Below are 19,123 nucleotides of genomic sequence, written 5' to 3'. Positions count from 1 at the left end.
AGGAATCACCATCAAGATGTGTGTGAGGAGGGCGAGAAAGTAAAACTGTTGTGATGGCATAGACAAAGAGCTTCCAACTGCGGCGTGAAATTCACAGGCTCTTCCCCTTTCAGACGTCAGAACAGTCGGACGGTTGCAGCAACATCTTCATTGTTTACACTTCCAGCTCTTCTTCTTTTATGCACTTCTGGGACTCTTCCTAAACAACACCCAAACCCATGGCAAAAGACACCACCATGCCACCACCAACATCTGAAAAGCCTCTGCTCGGCGTATGGAAACCCAGCCCCCGCGTCGAAACCCTCTACTATGGCTCAGGCTGTGTATCCAAGCACCTTCGCGCTTCCCTGAAATCGCCACTGTCCAGAGTCTTCGTCGTCACCGGCAAGACCGTAGCATGGGACACGCCGCTCGTCGAAGACCTGCGGCAGTTGCTGGGGGACCAAATCGCCTGCGTATTCGCCCAAGTGCCGCCGCACGTGGAGCTCGAAGTAGTCTTTGACGCGGTCGACATGATGCAGGAAGCGCAAGAACAAGGCGCGGAGAAAATCGACACGATTCTTGCTGTCGGCGGTGGCTCGCCCATCGACTTTGCCAAAATCCTGTCCGTCCAGGCACGCGCAAATCCTGCCTTGGGCCCGTTCACCGTCATTGTCATCCCAACCACTCTGAGCGCCGCCGAATGCTCGATTGTGGGCTACTACTCGAGGGACGGCACGAAGCTGATGCTCACCAAGCCGTCTATGGCGGTGAATGCCATTTTCTACGACCCGGAATACGCGCAATACACACCCAAGCGCCAGTGGTTGGGCAGCGGCATAACCGCGCTCGATCACGCCGTGGAGACTATGTATGACCCCTTTGCGACCGAGTATCCGGCAAAGGCAATGGCGTTGTGGGCGGCGAGGGGTCTGGTTTCTGGTCTGCGAGATATGGGAGCCAACTGGCCTGGAACTCGCGACCAGATGACGCGTTTGTTCCTGGCGGCACATGCGAGTAATTCATCGCGGAATTCCAATGCGGCGGTGCATAGCGGACTCTCGCATCTGTTCAGTTTTGCGTTGGGCAGTCCGTTCAAGATTGCTAGTGAGTGCCGCCTTACCTGTCATAATTCTTATGAGATTCGCTAACCGCTTTCCCATTCTCTTAGACGCTGAGATCAGCTGCATAACTCTGGGAAAAGTAGTCATCTTCAAAGCCAAAACAAGCACTGCCGACGCCAAACAGATCGCCCGGCTCCTGCCCGCAATAACGGGGGAAAGGAGCACGGGGAAACACGTTGCTGAAGCCTGTAAAGTTGGGCGCAGTATCATGGCTCTCGTGAAGGAGCTCGGTCTCAACGATCGTCTTGACAAATGTGGCGTTGCGCGTGAGCAGATCCCAACTATCGCCAAGCGGGTTGGAGGTGCTTATGGACTCAAACCGGAGGATTGTAAAGCTATCATCAATCTTGTTGAGGCGTTTTTCCCGTCGGATTGAGGGGGTTTCTATTTACGAACTGGAAAAAGAAATTGGGGGGAGAAGAGAGAAGAAAAAGAGGAAAAGGCATAGTTTATGCAATAATGGACTTTGTCGATTGAATCATTTGCGTTTGGGTCATTAGAATACAGGGTATGGTCAAATAAACAAGAGGGAAAGGGGTTTCGTGACTTCGTGAGACTGGACATTGGTATCGTTATGCAGTGGTCATCAGAAACGTAGGTGAATGAATGAAACATAGGCATGGAAATGTAGATTAGATGGTGATAGAAATGAAACATTGAACCTTTCCTCTCTTCTATTGTTGTAGATAGATGCATCAACCACGAATAGCACGAATCTTCTGCAACGCCTTCAACTCCCTGTCCAGCTTACCCACGATATCCGCCATAAGATCATGATAGGAAGCAATCTGCTCCAGCTCATTGAGGATTGTATTCTCTTTCTCATTGTTTTCTACCGGACTGGAACTCCTCGGTCCACGAATGAAGCCGCTCAAGGTTACCCACACGTTGTCCATTTGATTTGTATCGGACGATTGCGGTTGTAGTCGGTAGTGTTCGCGAACGCTCAGTTGTTTGATCGATTGCAGATGGTCATCTAGCTTTGCCAGCTGCACTAATAGGGTATCTGTTTTGTGTGCGAGACGAGTGAGGGCCGAATCCAGCTCTTGATTCAGGCGTCCAAATTGGTTTATGTTTGGCTCTTGCTTGTCGGTATCCGAGAGTCCACGGAACAGTAAACGATTGATAATATTTCCGGATGCCTGGCGGTTGCTTCTCGCTCCCTTGATGTATTCATATCGATGTGGCGGCAGCTGAAATCCGTCGACGGTGGCCTTGATATCTACTTTCAGGTTCGTCAAGGCACGCGTGATGGCGCGAGAGGCAACCCAGATGCCCTCGAATTCCAGTTCAATCTCATGCCGCGCGCCCCCGTACTCATTGCGGATATCAGTGTATATACCACGGAGGATAGCGTCACTATCTTTCAGAGACAAGTCGACAGGAGCCATGTCCTCGATTGTCTGATTGAGGTAAATCTGAAGCTGGGTTTGTGTGCGTACAGCGGACTGGAAATTGGCAGTAATACTCGCAATCTCGGAGACGTTGCGATTTCGTCCCGCACATGTTTGGTTGTATATCCTAGACACTGGCGGTACCCGGCAAATTATGGGGACTTGATGGACCACTTCTGGAAATATGAGTAGGTGCATTACCATCAAGACCAAAAGAGAGTTCAGAAGGAGCCTGAAAAACTCGTAGCGCTCCAGGTCTCCGGATAAATAGCTTTTGATTTGCGCAAAATAACCTAGCGCGCCTCTATCGGATGTAGCTGCTGTAGCTGCAGCCGTGGGAGAAGGCTGGCGGTCGTTCTTTAGTGAAGTAATATTATGATGATTGCGGTGCTCTTGTTCATGAGCTGAGAGATGGTTGCGCGATGGCTTAGGTAGCCTGGGAGCCTTGCGACTTTCGTAAAGAGACTGTTTGCTGCGTTTGCGCGGAATCACCCACGAGCCATGATCTGATGTGCGGCTGTCGAATATGATCGAGGGCATTATTAGTTCTGGGCCTGAGGATGTAGATGAAGCCAAAGTGGCAGTAGACTCTGTAAGGTCTGGCAGATCCGTGGCGGAAGAAGTTGCGTGATCTGTCTCCTGGTAGCTCTCGCTTTCTGAGGAAGACGGTGGTGTGAGGTTTTGTGACGAGGATGCAGAATTGCCCTTGATAATAACAGTGGACTCTTCAAGGTCTGATACGACCCACGAATCCCCTAATGTGTTCGTCGATGCCATTTGGGATCTCGTGGACCAATCAATTAGTGTCGGGCCATAGACACTTTTATCGAAGGGAATCTTGCTGTCGCTGCAACGGAGGCAAGGCTACTGTAAGCACTGGAGTTTCATGGTGAGCGACGCAGTGTCTCGTCACAGCAAGTTCATGGGGGAGAGAGAGACAGAGAAAGAGAGTTGAGTCGACGAGGTAAATAAGATAAAATAAAATGAAAAGCGAAAATCAATAAATATCACATGTTTACATGCCCGCCTGATCCCCACAGCGTGGGCCAATCGCGGGCTTCCGTGCGGGGAATATTCCGTCCTCAGGCACCAAACAGGAACGTCCGAAAAATAATCTGGACATGGAAGAATAGAAGGCGCTTTCCGACGAGCTGCTCGCGACATGCGCCCACCAACCGTCTTCTGCCGCAGGCAGCTTCTCGCATCTGATATCCGACGGCATCAGCGACGCTTTTCGCCAGAAGCAGTCCCTGTGCGCCATTGCTCGTGCCAGGCCAGCCCCGTGACTCGGCCGGATGCCTCCTCCACACGCTCCTCGCTATCCCGACACAACACCACTGATTCATCCTCCAACATCCAGCCCAACTCAGCAGCTGCAGATCACCGCATACTCGGCACAGCACAAGAACTGTTCACGTCGTCGCCTTACAGCCCCGGATCGCCGTTATTCCTGCCCAATGGCACGCATATCATCAATAAGCTGATCGGGTTCCTCCGTGCGCAATACCGGCAATACGGCTTCCGCGAAGTCTTGACGCCGAACATCTACAAAAAGTCGCTATGGGAAATATCCGGTCACTGGCAAAACTACAAGGATGATATGTACGAAGTGCGTGGCCGCGGCGCCACCGGAGAAACTGCAGGAGAGGTCGGCGAGGATGAATCATACGGGTTGAAACCCATGAATTGTCCGGGCCACTGCCTGCTGTTTAAATCGCAAAATCACTCCTATCGTGATTTGCCAGTGCGCTACACGGACTTTAGTCCTCTGCATCGAAACGAGATCTCCGGTTCCCTAAGCGGACTGACCCGAGTGCGGCGATTCCATCAGGACGACGGCCATATCTTCTGCCGCCCGCAGCAGATCGGGAAGGAGATCGATCTGGCATTAGCCTTTGTTAATATGGTGATGAAGACGTTTGGACTGAATAAATATAACCTGGTCTTGTCTACACGACCCGAAAAGGACTTTATCGGAAGTCTGGACCTCTGGAACACTGCCGAACAACAACTACGGGATGCACTGGATAAGAGCGGTCTGCCATGGGAGTTGAATGAGGGGGATGGCGCGTTTTACGGTCCCAAAATCGATATTCAGCTGCAGGATTCGGACGGAAAATATCACCAATTGTCGACCATTCAGCTGGACCTCAACCTCCCCCAACGCTTTGAGCTCGAATACCAAGTTGCCGAGGGAGAGCCGGATTATGATCCTCGCAATCCCGGAAAGGCGACCCCGGTGTTGATTCATCGTGCCATTTTTGGTTCACTAGAGCGCTTCCTGGCGCTCTTGATTGAGCGCTACGCAGGCCGTTGGCCATTCTGGCTTTCTCCGCGACAGGGCATTATCCTGACCGTGCAGACGGATGAGCCGGTGTTGCGTCTCGCTGAAGAGGCGGCTTCCAAGTTTTCGGGATTCCGTACCATTGTTCCAAGGCTACTGTCGGAGGAGGCAGCAGCCCAACCAGCTGCTCCGCTTACATCGACTGAGCCGACGTTCCTCATCGATGTCGACAGCAGCAGCCGATCGCTATCCAAGAAGATCCAGCACGCCAAGGCAATGAAGTACAACTTGATTTTTGTTGTGGGATCGAAAAACGTCGCCGACTCAACCATTGACGTCGACATCTCCGGCCAGCTCCAGGGCAGCCGAGAGGACGATTCAGCGACACTGCGCGGCGTGCTGAGCGGGCTCGTTGGGGACTCGGCTTTGCAGAATTCGCGGGCGCTGAAAATGAAGCTTGACGATGTCCGGCCGCTGCTGTTGCAGCTGGAGCGCAATTTCCTATAACACCCATTTGAACTGTATAATATAATATCGTGTAATAATAAAAGTGTACAACGATGAGAATGACAGGCGTGACACTCCGTACGAAATGTGGTTTGTCGTCGTAGACAATACGTAAGTACTCTGCGGATGCGAGCGAAACGTTCGAAGCTACGAATCGGGCGAATCGATATCGACCGACCTTCGATCGAAGCCAACGTGACTCACGGGACTCGACTCGCTCCGTAGTGAATAGGGAAAGAACGGGCCTTCCCCTGATACACATCGCCAATCTTCCATCTCAAGACACTCTTTCTCTTTCTCACTCCCTGCCCTCCAGGACCCAGGCAGGTACCTCGCCTGCTCGCGAAAGAAAATGTACGACGACGACGACACGACTTGCGAAACATGCAGCCGGACTTTCCGGTCCTGGGTCTCGTGCAGGCAACACATGGATGCCACGCAGCACTGGGCGCCGCGCTACGATTGCGAGACTTGCGACGACGTATTTCGCTCTTTGCATGCCGTTAATCAACACATGGAGGCCAAGGGCCACTATCGGAACTATTGCCGCGATTGCAGAAGTTTGACAGCGAAAACAACTTGAAGATGGTACTCCTGAACCTCTCTGTATCGACTATACCTCGGCATTGGTGCTAATGGCAAGTAAAACAAGCACCTCAACTCGAAGATCCACCGGGGCGTCTCGCTGCTCTGTCCGTTCTGCAAGGTGAAATATACAACTGCCAGTGGGCTGACTCACCATCTCGAGCGAGGCGCCTGCGCGAATGCACCGCATCTCAACCGTGAAAAGATCCTGCAAATCGTCCGTCGTCAAGATCCGCAGGGCATCATCACCAACAAGCAGATCGAATGGCACAAGGAACAGACGTGTGAATACCAGGTGACGAGGGAAGCCTACAATGGACAGGCATGGGAATGTTATATTTGTCACAGAGAGTTTTCACTTGCCCGAGACTTGACTAGGCATCTGAACTCCTCGGCGCACAGGCAACGGGTCTATCATTGCCCTAACTTCCAGTGCGAGAAGCAGTTCATCACACTGGCGGCGCTGTTCAATCACTTGGAGAGCGAGCAATGCCAATTTATGAAATTCGCAAGGGTCCAACAGCAAGTACATGATATCGTTACGGGTCAAAAGCGCATCGCCTTTTAATGTGCTTTGATTCTAGTGAACAGGGTATGGAAATCAGCGAGCAAACTGAACGCGTGGGTGCATATCTGACTACAGCGACTGCATTTTACATCGGCTGGTTTTTTTTGGGAGGGGGTGGTTATTTCGGGCGTGCTTTGGGATCTTATACATGTAATATTGGCATTTCATCTACACTGTATGTATATTCGAAGAGTCAGCTTGTCAGCACTGCAACTGTCGTCTAATCAGTTACCCTCTAGCCAGATGTTCTACCGTGGCATTTTAATGAAAGGAAACAACACATTGAGGTTATTCAAAGATCAATCCAATCACATAAAACACATATATACCCAGCCTAAGCAGGCTGGAATCACTGCAAAAACTTCATCCGCTTCCAATTCGACACATAAAGCGAGATAGTCTTCGCATCCACCGCAGTCGCCTCGCGCAACGACGGCGACACACTCTGAGCCAGAGACGTATCCAACACTACACCACCGCAGTCCATGCGTGTAAAGTCTCTCTCGAAAAGGTCAAGAAGACTCTGAATCGGGCTGTGGGATACATGTGTTTGTGCGGCTTTCACGCGTGCCAGCCACTCATTATACGGTATCGTCGCGGCACCGTCACCGAGTATGGGCTGGGCAAGTTGCTCTATTATCTCGCTCCAGGGCTGCCGAGCCGGATTCTCAATGTGGTAGACGAGATGAGGCGGTCGAGGATCAAGTAAAATGTCGCTGACTGCTGCTGCGGCGACGTCGACGGGGAGCCAGGATGCGCTCTGTTTTCGGTTAGGTTTTGGTTGTTTCATTGCTTGCATACGAATAGGACTTCGCTAGTTTGGCTTACCCCTTCTAATCTAGGCAATGCACCGATATCTTGCGATGCCTTGAGCAATGCGGGGAAATGTTCATCAGAGTTCCATATTCCATGCTCTCGAGTCCCTGTCATTTGGCCAATACGCGCAAAGCAGGATTCCATTGAATCTTCAGAAGAAGCGTCGTTCTGGATCATCTGTTCACACTGCAGTTTTGCCCTTGCGTATCCCATTTCTAGACTGGAAGAGCCGTCACTTGGTACCGGCGCCTCTGGTACAGGCTCATGCTTTAGTATGGCGGGATGATGGCCAACTACGCCAATGGAAGAAATGAAGAGAAGCCGTGGAAGAGAAGTAAGGCCCTTTGCTCGCTGCACAATTCGAATATCGCGAGCAAGCTGCTGCAGGTTCTCCATGACCTTGAACTGGGGTTCGAAAGATGATAGTGGTCGTCGGAAACTCATGGGCCAAGCATTGTGCACTATATGCGTTGTGTTGTTGCATAGATACTGGTACGCATCAGGCTCCAAGCCGAGATTTGCACTTTCTGTTTTGGTCTCGAAGATTCGGATTCGACTGGACCACCAGTTTGAAGGAATTTGGATTCCTCGACTTTTGAGTGCGTCGGCCTGTCGTGTCGCTGGATCCTGTCTCGTAAGGCGATTCAAGCAAATTACTTGCGAAACTTCTTCACGGTTTAATAGACTCTGAAGTAGATGTGTTCCCAGATTGCCTGTTGCCCCAGTCAAGAGGATGACTGAACCATGATGTCCGAACGGGGACGGACTTCGCGAAGGTTCTCCATTCTTCAGTGAGTTAAATGATGAAGAATGATTTGTTTGGGCATTCTCAATAGACGCATGTGAAGATGGCACTGGAACCGCTTTATTATGTGCGACAATCAGGCGCAAAAGCTCGGATTCCTTGCTATTGCTCTGAGTCCAATCCACATGGCCATATCCTGCATGCAGCAGACTCTCTTTCCAGAAAGATTCTGATGCCAGTGCATGCTTTCGTCCGTCGTTGAACAGCCACCATCCTTCCAACAGACCAAACACCAAATCGAACCAGAACAGATTCCGAGTCAACTCAATCAAACAGAGGATACCAGCGTCGTTCAGCAATTTGCGTATATTTGCCGTTGTGACTGTCAGGTCTTTCGTGGCGTGAATACAATTTGTCGAGATCACAATGTCGTACTTGTTCATCAGGTCTGGGCTAGGTTCTTTCTCGATGTCTAGTGTTGTGAAACTCATCTGCTTGCACGATGCGAAGGTTTTTTTTGCTGCAGCCACTAATGACGCTGAAATGTCACTGAAGGTATATTCAAAGGGGACTTTGGAGAGTTCTAGAGTCGAAATGACATTTCTCGTCGTGCCGCCGGTGCCAGCGCCGATTTCCAAAATGCGTATGGGATTGTTGGCGCTGCGTAATGAGGGTGCGAGTTTGGTCAGGAATTCGCAGAGAAGCTTAGTACCAGTGGCAAACATTGGCGCGTTCAGGTAGACGCTGCTCAATAGTTCTTTACTTTCTCGACTGCCAAAGATCAAATTGATAGCATCGGTTGTCCCACGCAAGCATTCTGCCAGATGCGGTCCTGTGACGCTCAGGAGCCTGTGTTCATCCGAATGCTGTGGAAAATTGTTCAGAATATCTCCGAGGAGTGCCTGAGTTGACGAGTCGGTATTGACAGTCTGCCGTGTTCGCTTGTAGCTACGATCGTCCGATCGATAGATAATGCCTGCAGCCTCCAGGATATTGTAGAGTTGCCGGACCACCTTATCATGCTTTGGAACATGCGAAATTACTGGAATCATTGCCCCCTCAGGAACGGATGCAAGAGAACAGCCCATTTTATCAAACGCGTTGATGATATATGCCGTGACCAATTTCAGCTGCAGGGGATATACATTGGAGTAGAATCCAGCAAGCTGTGTCTCGGCTGCAAAGACATCAAAATCATCTTTGATAGCTGCAAAGACTTTATGAATATCGCTCGCAGGCTCCCCAATTATTGATCCATGCGAGATCGTGGTCTCATTCCCGTCATGGAAAGTGGCAAGTGGCGAGCCATTATTTGTCGAAGGAAATGTGCTACTGACCACAGTAAATGGCGTGAGAGCAACCGTGTCATCAGCAGAAACGCTGCTCGGGGGATTTCTTCTTGGTGGAGTTCTTGATTTCTGATCCGCATGCAGAAGTTCTGATAAATCTGCCACTGACAGCTGGCGGAATTGAGTTGAAGGGATGTTGACTCCGAAAGCTGTCTGAATCTCGGATAGGACTTCCATTTCCATGAGCGAGTCAATCCCAAGTTCGTCCATAGTGGACTCATTGTTGATTTCGTGCACGGGTATGTCCACTATTTTGCTTAGGAATCCATTTACCTCCATGAAGTAAAGGTCTGTGGGTGTAGATGCCACCGAGTAAGACGTAGAAGGAACCGATTTGGTCAATAGGTAATTGGACAATGCTGAGACTGTGGAGTATAGTCCTGATTCATTGGGGGAGATGTCAATATGCATGACTCTCTTGATCTCTGATACGAGCTCGGTTGTCATTAACGAGTCAATTCCAAGAGCGTCCAACGTATCGTTGTCATTGATCTGCTCAACCGGTACATCTGTAATACTGCTCAAAATCCCTTTCACCTGCTCAGAGGATATTTTGGGCGTCTCGTGGATATGTTGCATCTGCAATCTAGCAGGCTTTGGCTTTCCAGCGGTCAGTCTGTCTGATCGGATAGGATTTGCAGGCCGGGTGATATCTGGCTTATATGGCCCAGGAGTCGAGGTTAATTCATCAGTCTTTGGATTGGCAGCACGAAGAGTCCTCGCCAAGGAGGAGATATTCACTCGTGAGAATGTGACTCCCTGAAGGGCCATAGACAAGGAGCCACTATCCTGGTCAAAGGCTAGGATATCACTTTCAAGAACCTTCTCTCCATGTGTCTTCGTGTAGACATACACCAGCCAAGACTGCGGCCCTATAGCACTCTGTTCCATCGTCGCGAAGATCTGCATTTCATTGACCGATGTACAAATGTACAACTCATCCTTGGAAACATCCCGAAGACAGTTGACATGTATTCCAGCAACTTGCAGAAAATTGTCCATGATCAGCGGTGCGCAGATAGTCTCGTCTGCAAAAATTTGAACCGATGATTCAGGCATGGCGACAACACCTGCAGTTTCAGCGCCCATGGAAGAAACTTGTCGAACTCCCTGGTAGTATTGCTTGTAATTCACCACCCTGTCGAATACTTTGTACACAATTGATCCTTGAATTGTGTCTGACCGTTTGTCTTCGAGTAGTGTATTACATCGGCCAACTCCCACAAAATGTTCAAGCGTTTCTCGCCTTGTGTGGAGATCTTGATCGACGACGTCTCGAAGTCTTATGGTGCCAGAAGCGTGATGCGTTTCTCGGTTTTCTCCAAGGCTGATCAGGGTAAAGCTCCAGTTTGCATCCGCTGAATGCAGTCGCCTCAGTACGTATTTTACCGTGTGTCTCTTATCTAGGCCTAATGGTGCCAGAATGCGAAGGTCTGTCACTTGAGGGAGAGACACGGCTGAAAGATGATTCAAATGACCAGCTGCTTGGGCAGCCAATTCGATATACAGCGATGCTGGACAGAGACCATTTCCCATAACAGCATGTCCACTGACAGCAGCCTGGAAGCTGTCGGATCCTACGTTCACCGCAAACACGGCAACGCTCTCTTGTGCTGTATCGCGATGTTCGAGAAATTGGAGAATTCTCGGGTTATGAACAGTTGTATCAATCGCTTCCTGGGAGTCATTACTGTCCAGAAAGTCTTTGAAGTCGAGCCAATATCGTGATTTATCAAACTGATAAGGAGGTAAGTTGATATGCTTGAAAAGATGTCTCTGGCGACGATGATAGAGCCAGTAATCTATGTGATATCCGGCATCGTGGAACTTGAAAGTTGTCTGGATTAGAGAATTCTCGGATTTTCCGACCGACAAATCAACAGGTAAGAAAACGTGCTCTGGAACTAGGCTGTAATCATTGCGCACGCATTTCGATACGAGTTTTGTCACGCCAGACTTGGAACCTGCTTCTAGCCAAACGCAAGTTCCAAGCCTCTGCTGGATACGTTGTACAGCGTCCTTAAAGTAAACAGGTTGACGAGAATGCGCTAGTAATCGATCAGCGTCGAAGGTCGGCCAGCTGTTACCTTCTGTACAAGTCTCGATGCGTATTTTAGGGCTATTGAACGTCAATTCGCATGCAAGCTTTGCTAACTCCGGCAGCGCGTCATCCATGAGCCTAGAATGGAACGCTCTATTTGTGTTGAGTCTTTGGGCTTGTATGCCTGCTCTCGTTGCCGCTATCTCAAGTGTCTCGATGCCAATTGTTGAGCCAGTAACAACAACGTCTGTAGGGCTGTTGTAACAGGCAATCTCAAGTTTCTCGGAAATGTCCCCAATGAGGCGTAGAACAGCATCCGAGTCGGCCCTGACGGCAATCATGGCACCCTTTTCAGCACTCCAGTTTCTCTCAAAAAGGGCTGCCCGTCCAGAAACATAGCTCAAAGCATCCTTCAATGATAGAACGCCAGAAATGCACAGTGCCGCTATTTGGCCGAAGCTGTGGCCAATAACAGTGTCAACGACAACTCCAGAGTCGATCCAGCACATTGCTGAAGCGTATTGAACAGCAAACAAAGAGCAATTGAGAACCACTTCGTCCTCAATTGGGTCTATGCTATGTATGTGAGGGAATATTGAAATCCCATTAATCTCACTTAGCGTTTCGCAGACGTTGTCGAGATGGAAGCGGAAGACCGCCACAGATTCGTATATAGTTTTGTCCAAGCCGATGGTCTGGCCGGAATGTCCTCCAAAGCAAAGCACTATGGGCTTTGATGAATTCGGCGTTTGTTGAATAGTTTTACTGCCATCCGCTTTCCAAGCGGAAAGTAAAGAATGGAGCTGGTCTATTGACTCAACTATGGCGGATCTACGGTATTTCAGAGTGTAATCCTGCTGGTGTGCCAGGTTGAAAGCATAGTCGGGCAATTCAGCTTCAACAGCAGATAGGACATGTTTCTGCAACGACGAACAGTATTCTTGAAGACTAGAGGCCGAATTTGCACAGATAGAGATAAGGTGCTTGGAGAATGAGGGTGGAATCCGTTGACGTACGGCGCGTTCCATATGCCGTGTTGGGGGCTCACAAACCACCAACGCCCCATTCGTTCCAGAGGCACCATAGTTGTTGATGCATATAGCACGAAAGTCAGAGTCCCAAGGAATTGTAGCAGTGGTAATAGCCATATTGTCCGGTTCTAGAGGAGGAATCCGGGGGTTTAAAGAGACAAAATTGGGCTGCTTGGTTATTACTTTGTTCTGAATCATCATAACGGATTTTATAAGGGCTGCAACTCCAGAGGCAGCCTCGAGGTGTCCGATATTTGCTTTCACGGAGCCTATATGGAGCTTTGTACTTCGGTTTGCATCACCGAACACGTTGCGGATGCTCTGGCACTCAATAGGGTCACCAACCGGTGTCCCCGTACCGTGAGCCTCAACATATGAGATATCCGATGGTTTTAGACCAGATTGTGCCAGGACTTTGCGGTAAAGAGAGCTCTGCGATTCCGAATGCGGCACGGTGATTGACACGCTGTTGTCACTTTGGTTTATTGCAGAACCAGGTATTACACTAAGAATTGGATCACCATCGTCTATCGCATCACTGAGCCTTTTGAGAACAACAAGACCACAGCCCTCTCCACGGCAATATCCGTCTGCCGCGGCATCAAATGCCTTCGAGGCACCCGTTGGGCTAAGGAATGAGGCAGCCCCGAGATTCTGGTACAAAGCCGGGCTGGTGATGACATTAACACCGCCTGCCAGAGCTCCATTGCATTCACCGGTCAAAAGTGCTTTACATGCAGAGTGCAAAGCCACTAGTGAGGATGAACAGGCTGTGTCATACGTGATAGATGGACCAGTCCAGCCAAAATGATGCGATATCCTGCCACTCAAGAACGCTCTCAGTGACCCAACCGCAGAATATGCGGTAGGTTGGTGCGAGTATATATTGCCTTCATAATCCACTGAGCCAACACCGACATAGCAGCCAAACTCGCGGGATTTATTATTCCCGTCAAAATATTGTGCTGACTGCATTGCCTCGTAGGCAACCTGCAATAGCAGTCGCTGCTGAGGGTCCATTGAAGTTGCCTCTCGGGAGGAAATCTTAAAGAATTGCCGGTCAAATGCATCTGGGTCACGCATAAAGTTGCCCCAGAAGCGAGTATCGCTTGATGATCGACGCAGTTGGCCGACTTTGAAGCGATTCGCAGGGATCTCGGAGAGCATTGAAGTCCCATCCTTCACCAAAGTCCAGAACTCGTCCAAGGAGTCGGCGCCAGGAAAACGACCGGCCATGCCTACGACGGCAATCCCATTTTGTAAGTTGAGATTTGGAGGTGTAAGTTGTGTGCTTAGCTCGGATTCTGATAACTTAGATGACAGCAGACGTAGGCGAAGTTGGTGCGCTTCCTCGCAAAGTTGCACCTTCTTCCCAACAAGCTGCCATCCATTTGTCGCACGAGGAAGAAAATTGGTAAGCCCGAATGTTGTAATCAATAGATTTTCGCAGCCTTCGTCTTTGAACTGTGATAATGCAGCGGTAATTCTTGCCTGCCAATTGAGCTGTTCCATCAACGAAGACTTGATTGCAAATTCATGCAGTATGCATTCTTGATTATCAGCTCCGTAATCCCCGTCAATCCTTAGTGGTGTGCGAAGCTTTGAAGCATCGGGAAACTGTAGATCAGGCCTTAACCGGGCGAGATCCATCAGTTTTTTGGCCACGTCGGAATTTGATGGGTGATGGTGACGGCCTAAAAGGGGAAGTGGAATTGTTTTCAGACCGTGTGAAGACAGCTTCTGCGTTATTGGCGCTATCTCCGAGTGAGGAACCACCACAGTTGCACTCCTTGCATCCCTTATAACCGATATATACGCCTAAAATAGCATGTTGAGCAATCAAGTCCTTACTAGCTAGAACGCGGTGAAGGTACCTTTGGGTGATAAGCCATGGTCTGGAGGAGGCCTAACATTTCCGTGTCCCACTGGACAACCACAGCCTGCATTATCTCACTCGGATCCTCGCATCCTCCATTCAAATCAACAATAGCGCCGATGCAGGCCGCTAACCGTAAAGCAACTGAGGCATGGCGACTGAATTCCTGCACGCTATTTGACAGAGCTGCAGCAATTGCTGTCAGGAAACCCGTGCACATCCCTTCCATGCCATACGCAGAGACGCTCTTTGCGGGTGGATCTTGCTGTCCAGTCCGCAATATCCATTTCGCATATTGTACCGTATGCAGGATGACGGTCAATGGAGACAGCAGGGCATTTAGGGATGAGATATCGGCTGCATCTTCTTGCAGAACCCCTGTATCGAGCCATTTCCGCAGTCTCGTAAACGCTTCAAGCCCGTTGCTTTGCTCTATTCCGGGCTCAATTTCCAAAAGCAATGGCCACAAATCAGGCAAGCCTCGCACGGCATCCCGGAACGAAGCCAATTCTGGTGCGTGTAGAAGGTCATGTCGCAGGCGAGAGATGCATGCTTGGCCTGGTAACTCGGTTTGCGGCCCGAAGACAACGAAAGGTACAAAGTTCATGTCTAACGCGATATCACCAGGCGATTGCTCATTTGGTAATGGTATAGGGGCACATGCCGTACTCTAGCAGGACTTCCTACGGCTTCCTGGGCCTAACATTTCATATTTGAACCGTTATTTCTCGACAAAGAATTCGTATGAGGCGGGAGTTCCGTTCGCCTTGATTATTGATTTCTAATGGAGCGCGGTGTTCCATTGGCCCAGATGGGGAATATTTAGTGTATATTTGAGAGACTAGTCATGCAGACTAGAACTTCTGTGAAACTGAAAGATGCACTTGGGCTTTAGTGTGCGCAAGGGCTCGGCCGTTGGCTCCTTTCTGCGTGCCCCGGTACCGCCCCGGCGGGAATGTTGGCATTTTAGGGCTATGCTAACGATACAAGCATACATACACGCTAACCGGAGGCCTAGTAATTTACTACGTATTCGATGTTCATTCATCTATATATTTAAACTTTATTAAGGCCGCCGGGGGGGTCCTGGCTCTCTCTCTCGCTTAGGTTTATTTTCCGGCTCGATCTATTGCTTGGTGAAAATTGGCCTCCTCGTAGCTGGCAAACTCCCCCAAGTATATATGAGTAGAACCCCAGGAGGCACCAACATAGCCACGAGAGCCAAAGCTTACCCTGCCAAACAAGGTTTCTGCATGACAGCTGCGTTCTATAGTACTGCGTTCTTAAGTATACATCCACTATTGAACCAGCTACGCGGTGCGCACTGATGGCCCACCACGAGTCCGCAAAATGCCGAAATGCATTGACTGTTCTTTGTCTTCTGTCATTCTGATGTACATTGTTTGAAACGCACTTCGTATCGAAGGATTGTTAATCCTTCGGAGGGTATTTGTCGTCTATTTATTCATTTATTTTCTCAGATGGTGGCAAACGCTAGACGCCAATGTATGCATCCATGCATACGGGCGGTCCTGCATACCCCAGTCCAGCATACAGGCAAGCATTGCCTGTCGTGCTCAAAAATAGAGCAGGCTATGTACTCTACGCCGGCGATCATCCGGACTACTGTGCTCGTGGTGTAATGATCTTTCCCTATTTCTGGTACACCGGCAGGTTGGAAAAAAGACGATTGAGGGGAAATGCCTGTCTGTTCCAAGATACCCAGCTGGCAGGATTCTTCTCTCAACGCTAGTGAACAACTCAGCTGCAAGTAGTGGATCTAATTGCATACACTGTATTCCATGTACTCCAAAACCCAGGCGCTCGTACATACTATAAAAAACGGCTACTAATAAACGCTCAGACGGCTGTAAGTTGCTGCTAAATCTATAGCTTGAAGGTAATGCAGAGACTTATGTGAAAGTTGGCACTCTTGGCCACGAAGAGAAGCGGGACATTAACATGTGAACGTGTCAAAGTTTATTCGATTCCCTTATGTCCGACATTCTATACATTCTCAAGCTGAAGTGGAGTGGATTGGTTTTACATTCAGCATCCCTATGTAGAATCTAGTATACATGATATTGAAAAGATATCAAGAGCTACCTAGTGCCTAGGTGGCCATATGGATCTTCATTCATTCACCGAGAATGATATCGGCAGCTGCTTCAGCAAAAGCATACATCGGTGCTTGGTAATGCCCAGCAATAGGCGTCGGAATTACACTAGCATCACATACACGTAAATTATTGACGCCTTTGACACGGCACTGAGTGTCGACGACCGCACCCATGGATGCCGTACCAGCGTTTTGGAAGAAAGTATTCCCCATGATACCAACACGTCTGTCGATCTCAGCATTGGTAGAAGTACTGCTGATCGTAGGATAGCCGGGAGGGGGAATTTCTCCTTCGACGATCTCTCGGGCAGCTTCTGTCTCCATGATCTTCAGGCATAGCCGAACACCAGTCCGCATGGCCTCGCGGTCGGTCTCGGTTTGCAGATAGTGCGCATCGAGAATAGGATTTGACAGAGGATTAGTATCAGCCAATGCCAGCTTCCCACGGCTAGTCGGTAGCAGCAGAACCGTGGGCGTGGCAATGACAGTGCCATCCGGCACAAGATGAAACCCCGAGCCATAGCTGCCAATTGGGCCGTAACATACAAAGACTTCAGCATTAGCTCGAGGCCCCTTGCTCAAATAGGGATCTTGTGCGTCGATCTTGTCTGCCGCAGCTGCAGTGACGAGCTTCTCACGTGGAGTTGTGATGGTGGCAATCCATTCCATTGGATTGCCATGCCGGAATTCTGGTTTGTTGAAGAGCGGCGAGCCCAGAGAAAGACCCCTTTCCGGATCCTTGAGCTTCCAAAAGATCGAAGCGGCAACATGGTCGTGGAAATTCTCACCCACAGGCAACTTCGCAATGGGCTTGATGTTGTGCTTCGAGAGTTCGCTCTCCGGCCCGATCCCTGATAGCATCAGAAGCTGCGGAGTTTTGAGTGCTCCACAGCTAACGATCACCTCCTTCTCGGCTCTGTACTGGGACCCATTGGTCAAGCTTACTCCCACTGCCGTCTTTTGCTCATCTCCTTCAAAGAGGATGCACGCGACGACGCTGTCAGTTAAAACGACCGCCCGTGACAAGTCATATGCTTTGCCTGCGGGCTGCCGCTGTCCGTTTCTCCAATTCTCCGTGAATTTTCCAAAGCCGAGTGGATTGCCGCTATTAGTGTCAGGATTGTACTCCAGACCGGCGGATGCGAATGCAGTTCTGATAGTCTCCCTCAGTGGGTATGTGCGAGCTCCGGCAGTTGTCGAAATGGGCCCAGTAAAGCCATGCAGCGCGGGATTGCCATTGGGGTCATAATGGGTTTCTACCTTTTTGAAATAAGGGAGCATATTCTTGTAACTCCAGCGCTCATCGCCTACAGCCTCGGCCCATACATCGTAGTCGACTGAGTGGCCGCGAGTCCATAATCCAAAGTTCACTCCTGTAGAGCCCGACAGCAGCTTTCCTCCGTGATTCGGGACTGATCGGTCCCCAAACCCCGGCTGCTTCGTCGTGTAGACATTGTATTCGAACGAAGATCCAAGAAGATGCGGGGCCCCCGTAGCGCTCATAATCTGCTCGCTGTAATCTTCGGGTCCGGCTTCGATCAGAATTACACTGTGGCCGGCTTGGGACAGGCGTGAAGCCAGAACGCAGCCTGCATGGCCACCTCCACAGATAACGTAGTCATAATCGGTTTGCGTCGTCATGGTTTTTTTTTTTTTTTTTTTTTTTTTTTTTTGGTGCTTCTCTGGGAAACCTGCTCGTAGATCTCAGCTAGAATTTCGATGAGTGTAGTTAGACTCTTCCGAAACCAAATCACTATACTGGGTAGTATAGATATTATGATATACAATACACATTGAAATAATCCGTTGTGTGTATCGCTACCTAGGTATAAGGTTGGGTGGCTACGGTCTCGAGTCGTCCATAATTTTGCTAGTCCCGCCTGCTATCCCCACTAGATATTGCATTCATAGATCATCTGATGCTAGTATACTTTTTTCTGCTTATTTTCTGGGCCTGGCTTAGCGTCATGCAGAGAACACGTTGAATTAATTGGATTCTATTATGGATATGCAATATGTGCAGCGGATGTCTCTAGCCCTAACAGGCGATTTTGACAACACGGCTAGAAACCAATGAGTACCATCAGATCCACCACCTGAATACTGATCATGAGACACTAACAGTCAAAGACATTGGAGCCTTGGAGGATAGGGGAGATAGCCCTGCGCCACGCCTTGATTCTTGCAAGGGCCTCGCAAGGGCCACTTCGTACATAGTACCACTGACGCAACGATGCAGAGAACATCCAGTGCTTGCAGCTTTAATAGCGTACTACCTAGGTAAAAACCAAAGTCTAGTTAAAGGTAAATTGGTACTAGTTACTAAACACGTAGTGGATGCGCCCCTCCTCAGAAGGCTTAGTGCGGCACCGAGAGAGAAAAAAAAGAAAACTGCAAGGCTCAAGCATCTGTCTTTAGATCGACATGGGCTTACTGGAGTTATCATGAAGTCTCACATGTCGATCGCATGGCTGGTAATTTTGAGAAGCAACCCTAGAAGCCTTTGCAATGCTATTTGTCGCTGCGGCTGTTCCCAACGATCGTCATCGGCTCGGATGGATCGTGGGTTTTTACGACGTTCTACATTAGATATCTCAAGATTGGGGTTACTTCTTTCAATCGCGATCTTTGTTATGTGGCCATTGAACATGGTACTTTATTATCTGGCCGGAGATGGCAAAACTCAAAAGGACTATTGAACAAAG

The 19,123-nt window shown here is 49.6% G+C and overlaps 5 protein-coding genes across 5 annotated transcripts; 2 read left to right on the top strand and 3 right to left on the bottom strand.

The window, feature by feature from the left end:
* Positions 1 to 236: 236 nt before the first annotated feature.
* On the top strand, positions 237 to 1,479 carry UA08_00996 (hypothetical protein; the record flags this gene model as incomplete). The annotated part of the gene is made up of 2 exons (XM_020260863.1): positions 237 to 1,086; positions 1,151 to 1,479. The coding sequence occupies 2 exons, from the start codon at positions 237 to 239 to the stop codon at positions 1,477 to 1,479; spliced, it is 1,179 nt and encodes a 392-aa protein (XP_020124589.1).
* A 319-nt stretch (positions 1,480 to 1,798) lies between these two features.
* Positions 1,799 to 3,274, bottom strand: UA08_00995 (hypothetical protein; the record flags this gene model as incomplete). Its single annotated transcript, XM_020260862.1, has 1 exon — positions 1,799 to 3,274. One exon carries the CDS (start codon positions 3,272 to 3,274, stop codon positions 1,799 to 1,801), a length of 1,476 nt encoding a protein of 491 aa, XP_020124590.1.
* A 385-nt stretch (positions 3,275 to 3,659) lies between these two features.
* On the top strand, positions 3,660 to 5,288 carry UA08_00994 (hypothetical protein; the record flags this gene model as incomplete). Its single annotated transcript, XM_020260861.1, has 1 exon — positions 3,660 to 5,288. One exon carries the CDS (start codon positions 3,660 to 3,662, stop codon positions 5,286 to 5,288), a length of 1,629 nt encoding a protein of 542 aa, XP_020124591.1.
* Positions 5,289 to 6,790: 1,502 nt separating this feature from the next.
* UA08_00993 (hypothetical protein) lies at positions 6,791 to 14,906 on the bottom strand (the record flags this gene model as incomplete). The annotated part of the gene is made up of 3 exons (XM_020260860.1): positions 6,791 to 7,201; positions 7,270 to 14,241; positions 14,298 to 14,906. The coding sequence occupies 3 exons, from the start codon at positions 14,904 to 14,906 to the stop codon at positions 6,791 to 6,793; spliced, it is 7,992 nt and encodes a 2,663-aa protein (XP_020124584.1).
* Positions 14,907 to 16,436: 1,530 nt separating this feature from the next.
* UA08_00992 (hypothetical protein) lies at positions 16,437 to 18,059 on the bottom strand (the record flags this gene model as incomplete). The annotated part of the gene is made up of 1 exon (XM_020260859.1): positions 16,437 to 18,059. The coding sequence occupies one exon, from the start codon at positions 18,057 to 18,059 to the stop codon at positions 16,437 to 16,439; it is 1,623 nt and encodes a 540-aa protein (XP_020124585.1).
* Between the last annotated feature and the right edge of the window lie 1,064 nt (positions 18,060 to 19,123).

The sequence above is a fragment of the Talaromyces atroroseus genome (genome assembly GCF_001907595.1).
Source record: "Talaromyces atroroseus strain IBT 11181 chromosome Unknown scaffold_0, whole genome shotgun sequence".
In the NCBI taxonomy this organism is placed as follows: Eukaryota; Fungi; Ascomycota; class Eurotiomycetes; order Eurotiales; family Trichocomaceae; genus Talaromyces; species Talaromyces atroroseus.
This window is presented reverse-complemented; position numbering and strand designations above follow the sequence as displayed.